This window comes from Pygocentrus nattereri, chromosome 9 (genome assembly GCF_015220715.1).
Source record: "Pygocentrus nattereri isolate fPygNat1 chromosome 9, fPygNat1.pri, whole genome shotgun sequence".
Lineage (NCBI taxonomy): Eukaryota > Metazoa > Chordata > Actinopteri > Characiformes > Serrasalmidae > Pygocentrus > Pygocentrus nattereri.
Genome location: NC_051219.1, coordinates 37120000 through 37136258, shown reverse-complemented (window position 1 = coordinate 37136258; position 16259 = coordinate 37120000). Strand labels below are relative to the sequence as shown.

Below are 16259 nucleotides of genomic sequence, written 5' to 3'. Positions count from 1 at the left end.
CTATAGATCATGTTTGAAGACAACTGCTCAACATTTATGGCAGCAAAAGGCCTTCTGATAAACTCCGACCCCCTTTCATTTTTCAACTCGTCTTTGTGAATAAGGCCAAAACCACACAAGGCCTTAGGGGGCTGTTGGTGCTTGGACCCTCGAATTGCCACTTGCGGCTATGTTTTAAAAATGCTGCTGAATAGAAAATGTTCACGAAGTTGCATCGCACACATTAACATTTTACCTCAAACCCTTTCAGAATTATTACACAAACACAAACGGTAGTGTTTTAAATTTCAACTTTTATTACCCGTCATTATCTTTTGATAAGACCTCAAATTTAGTCCTCTCTTCCAGAAGTTAGATACAGGTTAAAACAAAAATTAAATTAACGAAAAGGCCCCAAGTAAGTCTGCTACTCCATGGTTGTTGAAGGCTGATTGCTAAAAAGAGAAACTTGAGTGGGTAAGGGTGATGGTAGATACCTTTAAATTGTCTGGTTGGGTATACTCTTTTTAGAAAAAGAAAAAAAAAAACTTTCATGAGCTCTTTAGTAAAATTGTTCTATATGGAACCATGTATGCTCAAATAATTTGCATGCTTAAAGGTTTCTCTGCATAGTGAAATGATTCTTCAGATTGATGAATGTACTATGTGGTACTATATAGAGCATTTTTCAAAAAGGTTCTATATAGCACCAAAAAGTTTTTTTATTGTTACAAACTTGTCATTGTAATAGCAGAACCTTTTTAGTTTTATATAGAACCCTTTTCCAAAAAAAAAAACAAAAAAAAAAAAAAAAAAATCTGAAGAACTATTTCTCCATGCAAATGGTTCTTTAAATGTCAATGGTTCTATGTAGAACCAACGGCACATTTATCAAAGTTCTGAGTATGACTACTGATTGGGGATCAGTTTAAGCCTTTTACAATGCACTCTAAGACTACACAGACTAATGAGGTCTGACTTCAGATCAGCATTTTTAGTCTGAGATGCTTGATAAATGTCTTTACTGAAGAACCCATGAACAACCTTTTTAAAGAATGTACTCAAAAAATAAATAAGTGAAAAGCAAAGTAAGCAGCAGAACATGCTTGCAACGAAAAACCAGGTCCTTATATAACATTAACCATTCCAGTGCATGGGACATAAAACAAGTCTAGTGAGTGTTTGGTGTGACTAGTCTGGAAGGCTGCTTCATGTTTTCTTGCTCAAATACACCCGAATCTACTCATGGAGGACTTGATAACTAGCTAAAGATAAATCAAGAGCAGGAAAACATCCAGTGCAGGTGGAATACATGACAGGATTTGGCAAACACTCAGCTAAGTCTGTATTTTCTAACTGTAGTCATGTAGCAGCCCCCATCAGTTTCACAGTTTCTGCTGCTCCAATACACCTGTTAAAAGAAGAAGAGCTTAAAAATTAGATACTGATAGGACTGGAGTACTAGAACTATGAAGTGGAGTGGGGCCTTGAGGGCCAGAATTGGATAGTTAGGCAGCAAGAGTTTTTAAAATCAAGTTAAATGGACAAACATGGACTTGACCAAATCCTTTGAAATGCTTGAGAATTTTCTTTAGCAAGGCTCAGTCTTTGCCAAGTCAGTACTGGTTCATCCAAACATGGTATACATTTTCATACAATTCATCTAAACATTTTGACTTGACTGATTACTAATCCCAAATCAACAAATTTTTTAACCTTTTTAGACAAAAAGTCAGACAATTTCTCTGTTTGTACATCAAAGCTATCACTTTCTATTCTGGTTGTAAAACTGTTGAGTACCTGTCCATTAAATTTATTTAAAGACATGCTCAGTGTCAGCAGGTGAATAGTGCAAAATAAGATTCATGAAGCATCACAAAAATGTGGCTTTTTGACTAAATTACAGAGTTAGAAAAGATCAGAGTCTACCTTTAAAGCTGCTTTTAGTATTGACTTAGAGGTATTGTATTTCATATACACTGACCAGTGTTGGCATCCATACAAACATTAAATTAAAAAAAAAAAAAAAAATTTAGTAAATGAATGCTTGCATTACTTCATTTTATATTTTCTCAAGCTAAAACAATTGCTGTGGCAATTTGAATCTTTTTGGGAAAAAAAAATCTTTATAAAACAGACAGTGGGCCTAAATTCACAAATTAACTTACCTCAAAAGCCACAATAAATAAATTTAACAATGAACTGCTTAATGGTGCAGAAAAACATTAAAGACCATGTCTGTTACATTAGACCGTCTCCCCCCGCCAAAAAAATGCTATCAGTTAACAGTTGGCTGCAAATACTTCCAAAATTCCATAATGCTCATTATATGATCTTGCAGTCTGACATGGGCTGGACTCCTGCCATCAACATGGCAATCACATGGCAGAATGGGGCAGAATGCAGTTGCCAGGCCAGAGAGTTGCATTTTATCGCCAAGCACGATTAAGTAGTTTTACTTCTGCTAATCGCTTGCTGATCATAGTAGCAAAGAACAGGCCAAGCAGTACACTGCTGATCAGTACATAATCATAATCATCCTTAAGAACATCAAATTGTTTCGAAGGGTACACTCTGGTCTGGTAGATATCAAGACCATATGCAACCACCTAGAGGAGGAAACAGGAACATATATCTTAGCTGTGCAATATAATAAGGGAACACAGAAAGCACTACAAATGAATGAAAAATGCTAAGCATGGCAGACATAAAAGTGCATAAACATTATGATTATAGCTGCATAAATGCCTATTTTTCAAAAATATTAATTAGCCAATTTGATAAAGCTGGGAAAGATAAAATTAAAAATGTTACCAGTAAGCAGAAACAGCTCTATTCCAATTTCATAAATCAACATTAATGCTATTATTCTGTTATGAAGATACTTGCCAGACAAGTGGACTCCAGGCCAGAAGGTGCAGTATAGATACCCCTGACTCTCGACACAGTTTGATTGTAGTTAATAAACCACTCAGTACGAATCATCATTTCAGGAGAGTATGGTATTAGATTTTCTTCCCTGAAAAGAAAGAAAGAAAGAAGAAAAAAAAAAAAAAAAAAAAGACCGCCAGTCAAACTAATGTTAACAGTAAATCACTTGTCAGAGAACTAAATGGGCACTGTTCTATACAGTCAGGTTCATAAACCTCTGGACATCTACAAAGTTATTGTTTTTTTATGTATTACCCTTGCATATTATAGTTGAAACTAAATTATGAATATGGGCTCAAAGTACATACTTTCAGCTTTAATTTTAGGATATTTACATTCAAATCAGGCGAACGGTGTAGGTCTCTAATTGGGGTTCAAAAGTAATTGGACAACTAGCTGATTAGCTACTCTATGGCCAGGTGGGTGTCATTTTCTCATTATTGCACTTACAAGTAAGCAGTTAAATTGTCTAGCTCTTATTTCAAATGTGGCATGTTGCTGTTAACTAGTAACTATATATATATATATATATATATATATATATATATATATATATATATGCGCACGCCCACACACACAAAGTATTTGCTCATCTGCCTTCACACACACAGGAAATTGAGTGACATCCCATTCTTAATCCATAGGGTTTAATATGATGTCGGCCCATCCTTTGCAGCTATAACAGCTTAAACTCTTCTGGGAAGGCTTTCAACAAGGTCAGACACTGACCTTGTCAGGCAAGAAGGCCTGGCTCGCAGTCTCCACTCTAATTCATCCCAAAAGTGTTCTATCAGGTTGAAGTCAGGACTCCATGCAGGCCAGTCAAGTTCTTCCACACCAAACTCACTCATCCATGTCTTTATGGACCTTGCTTTGTGCACTGGTGCTCAGTCATGTTGGAACAGGAAGGGGCCGTCCCCAAACTGTTCCCACAAAGTTGGGAGCATGAAATTGTCCAAAATCTTAGTCTGCTGAAGCATTAAGAGTTCCTTTCATCCCCCCTTCAACAAATTTTACACTTGGCACAATGCAGTCAGTCAAGTACCATTCTCCTGGCAACTGCCAAACCCAGTCATTCATCAGATTGCCAAACAGAGAAGCATTATTTGTCACTCAAGAGAACACGTCTCCACTGCTCTAGAGTCCAGTGGCAGTGCTTTACACCACTGCAGCTGCTTGGCCATGGAAACCCATTCCATGAAGCTCTCTACGCTGTTCTTGAGCTAATCTGAAGGCCACATGAAGTTTGGAGGTCTGTAGCAACTGACTCTGCAGAAAGTTGTCGACCACTGTGTGCGATACACCTCAGCACCTGCAGACTCTGCTCTGTCATTTTAGGGTGCCTACCACTTTGTGGCCGAGTTTCTGCCATTTGTAATCGCTTCCACTTTGTTATAATACCACTGACAGTTGACTGTGGAATATTTAGTAGCAAGGAAATTTCACGACTGGACTTGTTGCACAGGTGGCGTCTGATCACGGTACCATGCTGGAATTCACTGAGCTCCTGAAAACGACCCATTCTTTCACTAATGTTTGCAGAAGCAGTCTGCAGTCCTAGGTCCGTGGTTTCACACACACACCTGTGGCCATGGAAGTGATTGGAACCCCTGAATTCAATTATTTGGATGGGTGAGTGAATATTTTTGTAAATATAGTGCATGTAACACACACACACACACACACACACACACACACACACACACACACACACAGGCCTCTATTCAGTGGCTCTGTGCTCACCGGCTCTGATCTGAACCAACTTCTGGTCTCCGTGGGTCCAAAAACATCTTCGGTAAAGACATGATGGCTCCTGATGGGAGTCCGACTGAATAAACAAAAGCCAAGCAGTCGCTAACATCAGAAACAGATATTCTAACCCCACTTTAGATATTGTGAAGTAGTTTGCCATAGTTGAATGATTTGAATGCACAAAACTGACCGAGTAGATGCCGGCTGGTAATGCCCTTCTCAGTGAGTGTGGCCTCCAGGGTGCTTATATGAGAGGGGAATATGTAGGACTGCTGCAGGACCTGAGGTGGGTGAGGTCTATCCAGAGAGCTGAACACCGTGCTGTTATACAGCTCCATTCCCTCAAAAAGCTCAAGCACAGAGAACTCGTTCCTCCTAGACTTCGTGTTCCAATACACATACTAGAAAAAAGAAAAGAAAAAGCATTATTTTTCATATTGGTGAACTATACTTTGTGAGTTTTGAGTACTATAATAAATCATTGAACAGAATCAGATAATTAGAACTCTCCATTCTAATGATACTAAGCAATAATACTTGAATAGCAGCCCCAAAACACAAAGGATTAAGATACAAATAGGATACATTTTGGTGTACCGAACGCCATTTTTTAGAATTACACCAATCAGTATTTTTTTCAAGCAAATCGAGTTTCCATATTTGAACAGTACAATCATATGGGACTTGTTATGATAGTAGTAGTGTTCAAGCAGTGGTGCACTATGCTACGCTATCGTCTGGAAATCTAAATTCTCTAATCCAGCGCTGGAAACAAGCAATAGTGGATAAATCTGCGTTATCCAGGGATTTGTTTGATAATTCATTTAATAATTCTGACACGGTGGGTATACTGCTATATCATAAATGACTGAAGACATACGTAGTTACCACTGCAGCTATGTATAAATTAAAATAGCAAAGTTTCTTTAGCAGTAACATATCTGTCAGATGCTAAGATGATTTCTACTTGTACACACGGACACAATGCCAACAGAATCTTGTGTAGTCAGAAAAATGTAAATTTTTTCTTAAGAATATAAAAATAAGAGCAAAAACAACTAATTCCCTAGCTAATAGTGTAGATGTTAACAGTGCCAGCATTACAGCTCAAGAACTACCTGATGTTAACTTGGCAAACTCTTTATAAAAAAAAAAATCTCATGTAAAGTGTAAGTGTAAATAGAGCAAAAACAACTCGACCTCTAGCTGCCAGCACTTACTGTTCATGTACTAGTGCTTGGTGTCTGTATCACGTTCTCACTGCTGTTATTTCACCCCAATTACGTTATTTTTATCACTGTTAAGATGTGCTTCAATTAATTTGTTTATGCTTTCTTCTATTATTTTTTGTAGTCTTAAATGGGAAATTATAAGGATAACACTTAATGGTGTATAATGCGACCTGCTGCTTGTCTTGGGCAACACCTGTGCATGCGAGTTACCAAGGTCAGTCAGTAAGAGATGCCGAATTACGTAAGTTGGCGGTCTAGCAATAAGATAAAGACACGGCCCTTTTACTCACCACCACCCAGTTCTCAGAGTGGACAAAGTGAACAGGTCCTCTGGCCTTCCTCTGTACTGCCTCATGGACAATACGACCAGTCACACCATCAATAAGGAAAATCCCCACAAAGCTGCGCTCCTGATGGCTGTCTGTGCTTTCAGTCACCACTGCAAGTAGGTTGGGGTTCAGGTACTGAAAGTAAAGAGTTAAAAATAAGATAAAGAAAACAAAAAATGTAAAATTATCTATAGAAAGTTAATGTCAAGAAGCTGTTGAGGTTAGAAATGAGTAAGAGTCTGTAGGACATTGCTAAATGTTACCTTATAAAGAACACTGCGATCCCCCATGACACGGCCTTGGGAGTGAACATGCTCATTGGCGCGCTTGCCTTTTACCCCCACTATCTTCTGCACCTCAGTGGGAATGACCACCTCCCAGATCAGCTCAGTAGACAGGTCTTTGCGTAGGCGGAAACCAGACAGTCTACCCTGACTGGCGTCTACCAGGTAGAAGAAAATAGAAGATGCCATCTCTTGCAGCTGCTGCAGGACATTCTTAGTGGACGGGAATGCTGTTACCTGAACAAGAGATAGACAGGTTCACAATTATTAAATTGCTTTTGTTTCATGTTTTGTCAGGCCATTCTACCAAAAGCACTGACACTGACCTTATATTGATCATCTATCAGGAGAAGAACTTTAGCATAGTCCTGATCCATGAGGGGCAGCAACAGGGACTGAAGGACAGGTCGGGGCAAAGCTGGAACACTGATGTGGCTCTTCTTGCCAAAAATGGGATTAAAGACATAGAGGCTTCCCAGGCCAGTGTCCTGCAGAGATGAATACATTGAATTAAAAAAATAAATAAATAAAAATAAATAAATAAATATGTAGCCTGCTTGTTAATGTAATGTAAAAAGATTCTGATCTAATGCCTTCTCATGTCTGAGAACCTTGCTGCATTTAACCCCATGACTTTACCTGTTAGTGTGTTACAATGTAACTTGTGGCCCACAAGGCTTTACTGAACAGATAATATAATGTTTGAATAAATATACTAGAATAATACAATAATGTAGCCTTTTAGCTTGATTTTATACTATAACAACATGAACAGTTAAGCAATAGAACATGAGAGGGTGTGTTATTGCAAAATAACAATCGCAGATCATCACAGTCGTTGTTATTTCACGATAACACCGACCACAAATGCTTTCTTGCTTTTATACAACAGTTAAATAAATAAAGTAAGAAGTTAATAAATTGGGCTGTGAACATGGAGCAATTAGAAATTCCTTCTGCCAGATTATAGTTCCTTAACAAGCAGCTTGTTGCTACGTCTGCACAGTCTGCTGTAAGTCTCACCTTTTGAAGTACAGACTGGGTCATAAAACTGCTGCAATTTTTGCCAGATCAATATTGATGTTTTGTTCCAGCCAGTCTGTAAAGTTATTCATACATTCCTTGCAAATGCAGATCTGGGAGGGAGTGAAAAGTGTAGTGTCTGGACACAAAAACTCCTCGCAGGAAATGGTAGTGATATATTATCTTTCTTTCAAACTGCGAAAAGCTGGCATAAGCAAGTTTTTTTTCCTTCCAACCACAGCATCATAATTAGCTGTTTTAGCTAATATTGTATGTGCCAAAAAGCTCTGGCCCTTCTTCCAAATGATCTAGCAACTAGCAAAACATCATTAAAAACAATAGGAGAATAGCACCTCTGACATCACAAGCACATACATTTTGAATCCCACCTAACTTTTAATGATAACAAAGTAACATTGCTCATCTTAAAAGGAAATTTAAAAGGAAATTAAAATGCAATCCTACCTTATCCTTAATGAGAAGAGTGCACTGAGGTGGATGAGGGAAGTGAGCAGTAGTCCTCTGCACCATCAGTTTAAAGACGGAATTGGGCTGCACGTTCTCAAGGTACTTCTTCCACAAGACAGCTCCCGACTTACTGTCAATGCCAAAGAGCTGAGCGAAAATTTTTAGGAGAAAAAAAAATTTTTTTTTTTTTCCTCAGTTATTTACTAATAAATCTAGTTAAATACTAGAGGGAACAAATGAGATAATTTACACTGATTCAAGAATATTTTGTTAAGAAGGTTAATCATTATGCTAGTTTGACGACACACAAGGTTTCAGGTTATTCTGACAGAACAGAACTGTTAGTTGAACAATACATTTTACACAAACATCTTTAAATTTTTACAGAAGTGTCCCTGAATGGACTTTCACATTCATCATCTTCATACCTTCCCTGAGGCAGTCACCATCACCATCATCTTCTGCAGGTTGAACTCATCCCGAGATAAAGTTTCAATAGTAACCTCATTCTTGACATGGCTGCGGGGCTTCCGAGCATCATAGAAGAGTTTCCACAGATGGCTCAGCCAGGCTTGCAGGAGGATGAGCTGTGATGAGAGCCGCTTCAAAACCATGGGCAACAATCCATCTGCAAAACATAACAATAACAGACTTTACAAACTGAGACCTGTATATGAAATATTCCAGTTCTTTCCATGTGTCTTTGATGTTTTAAGTACTGCAACATTACAGGCTTTTGGAAGATCCACAATGCCACACAAAATACAAAAAAATAATAACTGGCCTGCATCATATTGCAATAATGCTTAGCAAACAAATTATTTTTATTATGACAAATGAACTGTGCATATTGTTATACACACAGAAGCAAATGTTCCAAATTACCTTGAATAGCTGGATCCAAGTGCAGCAAAAAGAAAGCAAAAGGCAAGAAAATAAATACAGAGGCAGAATAAGAAAAGACAACAGCTTATTGGACAGATGAAAGGAGTAGTGCATTAGTAAGCATGAGCAGCATTAGTAAGCAAAAGCATCATAGGTCATAAGCATACTATGACAAAAAAAAATAATAATTCAAGATGAAAAGCATACTTATTAAAACCTCATAGCATTGGTATTCATTCTAAAACATTAAGGCACACAAAAGCAGCACAGCTAATGTTCACGTTAAGAAACACACACAAACGCATTTTGTGTGATTCGCAGACGTGTTGCTTGACGCCACCTGCTAAATCAGATTTAATAACACACAGAGAATGGAATTTGCAAAGAGGTGATGTGATTCAGATCATTGTACATTACCAGCTTTCTTTCCAAACTCTCCCTCCAGTTCTGCTTGTGTTCCTGTGAGCGGTAAGTCCACCATCTCCATTGTGACTACATCAGCTAGAGCCTCCTCCCTAGTCCACACTACCCTGCCTGAGAGAGACAGACACCATTTAGGTTCATTTTTATTTTAAAGAATAAGGGCTGTTAAAGTAAATAATGCATTCACACAATAAAATATTAAAACTGCTCGTTTTTGACTGTCCAGCCATAGTAAAGCAAAGCTGCCATGATAGAATCTGCTGTAGCCCTCTTACTCAAATACACCTTTTAAATGGCTTTTAAAGAAGTAGCTTTGGCAGACTACACTGAACAGTGCTAGTAGGAGATCTATGGATAAATTAACAAGCAGCAAACCAATGAATACATCAGCAAAGCGGAAACATACAGTTCAGACAAGGTGTAACATAATAAAATGAGAGTATGGAGACTACAATCACCCAGTTGAACCATTGACTGTATAAACAATGTACACTATATTTCCAAAAGTATTCACTCACTCATCCAAATAATTGAAATCAGGTGTTCCAAATCACATCCATGGCTACAGGTGTATAAAACCAAGCACCAAGGCCTGCAGACTGCTTCTACAAACATTTGTGAAAAAATGGGTCTCTCTCAGGAGCTCAGTGAATTCCAGCGTGGTATCGTGATAGGATGCCACCTGTGCAAGTCCAGTGGTGAAATTTCCTCACTACTAAATATTCCACAGTCAACTGTCAGTGGAAGCGATTGTGAACGACAGCAACTCAGTCACGAAGTGGCAGGCCACATAAAATGACAGAGCATGAGGCGCATAGTGAGCAGAGGTCGCCAACTTTCTGCAGAGTCAATCGCTACAGACCTCCAAACTTCATGTGGCCTTCATGTGGCCAAGGACAGCATAGAGAGCTTCATGGAATGAGTTTACATGGCTGAGCAGCTGCATCCAAGCCTTATATCACCAAGAGCAATGCAAAGCGTCGAATGCAATGGTCTAAAGCACCACCACTGGACTCTAGAGCAGTGGAGACGTGTTCTCTGGAGTGATGAATCACGGTTCTCTGTCTGGCAATCTGATGGATGAGTCTGAGTTTGGCGGTTGCCATGAGAACGGTAATAATCTGACTGCTTTGTGCCAAGTGTTAAGTTTCCTGGTGGGGGATTATGGTGTGGTGTTTTTCAGAAGTTGGGCTTGACCCCTTAGTTCCAGTGAAAGGAACTCTTAATGCCTCAGCAGACCAAGAGATTTTGGACAATTTCATGCTCCCAACTTTGTGGGAACAGTTTGGGAATAGCCCCTTCCTGTTCCAACATGACTGCACACCAGTGCACAAAGCAAGGTCCATAAAGACATCAATGAGCGAGTTTGATGTGGAAGAGGCATAACAGGCCTGCATAGAGTCCTGACTTCAATCCAACAGAACGCCTTTGGGATGAATTAGAGCGGAGACTGCAAGCCAGGCCTTCTCGTCCAACATCAGTGTCTGATCTCACAAATGCACTTCTGGAAGAATGGTCAAATATTCCCAAAAACACACTCCTAACCATTTTGTAAAACCTTCCCAGATGAGTTGAAGCCGTTATAGCTGCAAAAGGTGGGCCGACATCATATTAAACCCTATGGATTAAGAAAGGGACCAAATACTTTTGGCAATATAGAGTATATGAAGTATACACTCATTGGCTGGAACATGTAACCACTTTTTCCGGTGGACACTGTTTCCAGTTTTTAATCACCAGAGTCACAACATGTGACCAGTACAGGCAAACCACCAAGTGGGTAGGACAAACCTTGAACTTCAATCCCTTAGCTAGTGACTACAGCAAAGACGACCTCAGAAGAGGAAAAACCTGAAGCTGACATGATTTTCATGTTCAGGTTAATGTAAAATAATACTAATGAATTAATCAAAGTAATAAATACATATTGATGAAGCTTTTTTGTCCATTTGTAGCTACAATAAAATCTGCTGAATTTTTAGAAGGATAAAATCTTTCTTTAGGGTCAAATGTAGCCAAATAAAACTAATAATTATAACTGATGTTTCAGACTATATCAATAAAAGACTATTTCATTACATTGAAAAAATTTCACCAACTATCACATACAGCTTCATGCATACATACCAGGCTGCTGTAAGAAGTTGAGGACGAGATCTTCAGTTTGTACCAAGACCCTGTAGCCCACTGAATCATCTTTCTTCAGAAATGCATGGACGTATAACTGAGGAAACAAGGCAAATTAGTTTAACTCTAAGCTCCAGCAACCAGTTCACATCCTGAAATTACACTTGCCAACAATTACCTTAGTAGGCTTTCCTCCATTAGGGTCCATATAATAGATGATCGTGGTATCAAGAAGCCGCCGACCCGTATCAGCACTGAACAGATTGATACTGCATGCCTTGAAATTGGTATACAAAAAAATTCATTGTAATGGAGAATTCCGTTAAATGAAAACTTAAGATCAAAAGGTAACATTTCTTGGGTGTATACTCACAGTCTCATTTTTTGGTGACATAACAGCAGCTACTGTCTTTTCCCCAGTTGTTGCAAAAGAGACCAGATATGACTGAAAAAGAAAATAAAAAAAAGACATCAGCCATTTGAGAACAGAGGTGCAGAACTCAAACTGCTCTCTCATCCTCTAGGACTAATATCTGTTCAGCATACTGGATTAAAGTCTCGAAGAGCAGAAATGTGGCCATCTTTAAGTTGCAATAAGATATGGTGATCTGGACCAAGCTGCAGGAAGAATTCCGAGAGTGGAGGACGGGCAGGATGGGGCTGAGTAGACATCAGAACTGGCTGAAACCCTGAGGCCATCTCCAGGCCCAAAGTCTGGAAAGAGAAAGATCATCAATCACGCAAGGTCACAAACTAAACATGGCATCTATGACAACTGGAGGGTAGTGGTCACCTGGAGTAGGATTGGAGTCATTTTTGTCTGCTCCTCTGACTGCAATGGCAAGGTGTAAATGGACTCTGTGGTCGGGTCAACACATAAAAGAACTCCTATACCCACCACCACACAGCTGGACTTTAAGCTAGACATCCATGGAGCTGCAACTGAATTCTAAGAACAAGATAGACGAAACGATTTTGCAATATGTTGATACAGACACAAATTTTCTATTTGTAAAACACTACTAATATTAATGTGCTTATGCATTACAGCATTTTGTTACATAGATAATTATATAATTAGTTAATGCTGCTATGTTTTTAAACAAGCTGCACACAGAGATAAACAACACATTATCATCCTATACAAAAGAATATGATATTCTGACCCTTGAAGCAGTGCTTTACCTGTTTCATGATTTCTCCATCTTCAATGTTGTATTCAACAATAACAATATGGGAATTGGGGACCACACCTAGAACAAAGACCTGCCCATTGCCTCCAGAATAAACAGTCTGATATTGAACAGTGTCACTGCAGGAGACAAATCAAAAATTGAAAGGAGAATACGTCTTATTGGCAATGTTGAACCAAGAACATAACAGATTCATGGAATAAGTGAAATATTTAAAAAAATAAATAAATAAATAAGTGTAATAAGACTTGTCTTTACCTTTCCGGAAGATTTTCCACCCATTTCTGATGGCCATTGGAAAGATAATGAAGAGAGATGGCAGATTTCTTAAGCACTGCAACATACTTAACAAGGTCTTGCAATCCAATAAATGCGGCTGACTGAAAACTAAGGGGAAAAATATGTCAGATGTTACTATATGTCTCAATTTGGAACAATATGGTCACATTCTGAAAAGCCACACACATACAACCTTCCAGTATCGAGCACTGTCTCCCAATTCAAGCCACCAACAGTGGTTTCCCAGGAACGAAGAAGACGTCCATTCCCAACAACAACAACAGCATCTAGGAAACACCACAGTCAGTAGTTTCACAGTCCTCTCTCTATGTCTCAAATATTATTCAAAGTCATATGCTCACCTTGCCCATGCATCAGAAGCATATCAATGTGTCCCTCTGGTCCCATCTTGTCCACATGTCGCCAGACTAAAGGAACAAGAAACAACACCATCTGAACCAGCTGAAGAATCAAGTAACAATTATGTGCACATATTCATACAGTAGACAAAAACTTAATATTAAGTATTTAAATGCAAATCTTACTTCAATGCATCTTAAATGGTGGATTTCTCAAAAATGCTGTCTGACTACTTACAAAGCTCTCCAGTTCTGGAGTTGAGGGACGCAAAAATGTTCTTCTCAGTTGCCACCAGGAGCTTTTTGGATGCTTGGGAATGAGTATCGAAGAGTGCAAATTGCACCTCGCCAACAAACTGCTGTCTCCTGAAAAGAGATAGCACATGAATATTCATCGCATCTTAACAAAAAAACAGTAATACACTTTTTTATTTAATGCGTGCATTCCATAAAGTTGACGTAATAAATAATATGTATTACAGTGCATGTTTTTATTTGTCCTTATGAATCTATTTCAGGCATATATTATACACACAAAACAAAACCTGCCTACATGAAAACACAATATAAGAAACAAGAACAAACACACAAGTAAATAAATAGTGAAATCATTCGGTTTATTTGCTTGAAAGGTATGACTGTACACGCAAGACTACCTAATTTCATTAACATCACCACTCTAAATACTGAACAGTTAAACTGCTAGTACAGTATATGTGCTTAAAGGTTTCTATGCACTCGTATTATTAAAAAACTTCTTAATGAAAAGCAAAATACTTGTGTTCATCGCTGTCTCAGTAATAATGCAGGAATCAGTAAGGTGGCTGTGTTCTAACTCAACTCAGTTCAGTAAGTTACTCTTTTTAAGAATGGATGTTTCAACGATACACATAATAACGCCACAGCAATTACAAGCTCTCGTGATACCCAAACTGTATAACAACCGGATCTTTATTTACAAACCGATCATTTTAGTTTGAGTGACATTAGCCAGCTAGCTCACTCTTAGCCTTTAGCTTCCCTTCACCGCCGGCAGCTTGAATGGTCTCTACCAAAACATTAAAGCTAAATGTCAAGAATGACAACGGCATCCACGAACTGTCTGTGTATACGCACCAGTCAAATTTCCCGACTTGGTCTTCGAACACAGCCACAGTAAAACCTAATAAACATAAAGAGACAGTAAACCCAGCTAACTGCCCCGCCATTGCTGCAGATGCTCAGGTCCCACAATCCTCCGCGGCTGAGGACCCAGACCCCCGTGAGTTAACGGCAGCTTGTTTATTACTGAAGAATGGAGACGAAAATAAAAAGCACGATTTATTCAGCCCGTTTATATTCAAGCCAACCAAATATAAACCGCATATCTTTAATTCGACATTTTATTAAGTCACCTTTCTTCATTACAATCAGGCAGTAATGTTGACTGCCTTGTCATCAGATTTTTATATATATATATATATATATATATATATATATATATATGTGTGTGTGTGTGTGTGTGTGTGTGTGTGTGTGTGTATATATATATATATATATATCAGATTTATATTTTTATATATATATATTTTTTTGTATAATTCCTAGAGAAATAAGTCATTATCCCTACGGAGCCCCGCTGGTGACGTCCTGTAGAAATAATAAATAATGCGTGGCCATGATTTAGTAAGGCATGGGAATGAGATGACTATGAGATGATAAGGCGCCTTGCTAAGTCATGGCCACAACTTAATCATCTCATTCCCACGCCTTACTAATTCATGGCCACACATTAGGATCTCGTTCCCACACGTTAATAAGGCGTGGCCATGCATTATTTTTATTTCCACAGGATGTCACCAGTGGGGCTCTGTAATATCAGAGACAGGGTTTCAGTATAAGAATAGTTCATAATGAGAATTCAAAAGTTTAATAAAATTTTATTAAAAATATCTATTATTTTATATTATATAGATATTATAAATATCTATATTTATTAAAAATACATATTAAAGCAGTGATTCCCACCTCTTGTCCTGTAGCCCACCTGATAAATACCTGACTAGCATGTTGGTCTATGCATGCACCACCATAACCAACATATCTTGTGTTTTGGATGCTGGTATGCAGATCTCCCAGCATGGCCATGCTGGACTTGCAACCCCGTTACCTATTTTTCTAATCTTCAGTTATTTTAAATGAAAATGGCTCAAAGCAAAGATTCTAAACATTTTAATAAAATTATTTTCAGCTTCCCTTTCTTCTCTATTTTATCTCGAAATTCGTTCATTATATTTCCAGTTTTACACAGTATTTATTATTGTGTTTCGTTTTATTTTATGAGCCATTCACAAAACCTTTTTCAGAGGGGGAGAGTAGCAAACATGTGCCCTATGCACAGCACCCGGGGAGCAGTTGGGGGTTAGGTGCCTTGTTCAGTTTCTAATCACTTGCTCAGAGCTTTCCTTTAATTTTAGAAAGTAAAATTATGTATTTCACTAAAAAAGCAAAGAAAACCTATCTGCACGTTTCCCTTTTTTCAACAGGAAATGGGTTTTGGACAGAAGGATGCCAGCACTACTGCTCCTGAGTTCACTGACATCATGAACGTACATGAGACACCGTTTTGAACTTCTATACAGTAGTGTTAAAATGTTTTATGCTGTTCTGTGGTCAGGAGATTATTGTATTCTTTTATGCTAAAATTGTTTAAGAAATTCTAAACCATGATTTTGCTCAAATGCTCAATCTTAACCCTTTCGATTTACTCGCGAGCGCCCTCTAGCGTTAGCGGAGCAGCTCACTGACGTCATGACTGTAAACGAGGCTCCGTCTAAAACGTCTATAACTCAAAAGCTCTTCAAAGTATAACAGTGGTGTTAACATGTTTTATGCTGTTCTGTGTTCGGGAAATTATTGCATTGTTTTATATTAAACATTTGTAAACATTTATAAACTATGAATTTGTTCAATAGCTCCATATCAACCCATTCACTTTGGACTCGCTCGGGAGCGC

General features: G+C 38.3%; 1 protein-coding gene across 2 annotated transcripts; it reads right to left on the bottom strand.

Annotated features, from left to right (window-relative positions):
• Positions 1–1544: 1544 nt before the first annotated feature.
• On the bottom strand, positions 1545–14509 carry emc1 (ER membrane protein complex subunit 1). Of its 2 annotated transcripts, XM_017684960.2 has the most exons (22): positions 14381–14509; positions 13503–13630; positions 13268–13333; positions 13099–13192; positions 12885–13013; positions 12619–12745; positions 12227–12382; positions 11980–12147; positions 11807–11878; positions 11612–11710; positions 11434–11530; positions 9301–9417; positions 8884–8892; positions 8427–8626; positions 7996–8145; positions 6834–6995; positions 6487–6744; positions 6185–6358; positions 4853–5063; positions 4654–4738; positions 2869–2998; positions 1545–2588 (listed from the first exon to the last, which is right to left on the bottom strand). In XM_017684960.2, exons 1-22 carry the CDS (start codon positions 14470–14472, stop codon positions 2409–2411), a joined length of 2904 nt encoding a protein of 967 aa, XP_017540449.1. In that variant the 5' UTR covers positions 14473–14509; the 3' UTR covers positions 1545–2408. The 2 variants fall into 2 exon arrangements, with proteins under 2 accessions (XP_017540449.1, XP_017540450.1); XM_017684961.2 differs by lacking the exon at positions 8884–8892.
• Between the last annotated feature and the right edge of the window lie 1750 nt (positions 14510–16259).

Excerpts from the sequence above, each read along its gene's own strand:
- emc1 (XM_017684960.2), bottom strand. The coding sequence starts at position 14,472 with ATGGCGGGGCAGTTAGCTGGGTTTACTGTCTCTTTATGTTTATTAGGT. Across the intron at positions 12,383-12,618 it reads ATGGAGAAATCATGAAACAG|AATTCAGTTGCAGCTCCATG; the intron begins GTAAAGCACTGC and ends TCTTGTTCTTAG. Across the intron at positions 6,745-6,833 it reads TGATAGATGATCAATATAAG|GTAACAGCATTCCCGTCCAC; the intron begins GTCAGTGTCAGT and ends TCTCTTGTTCAG.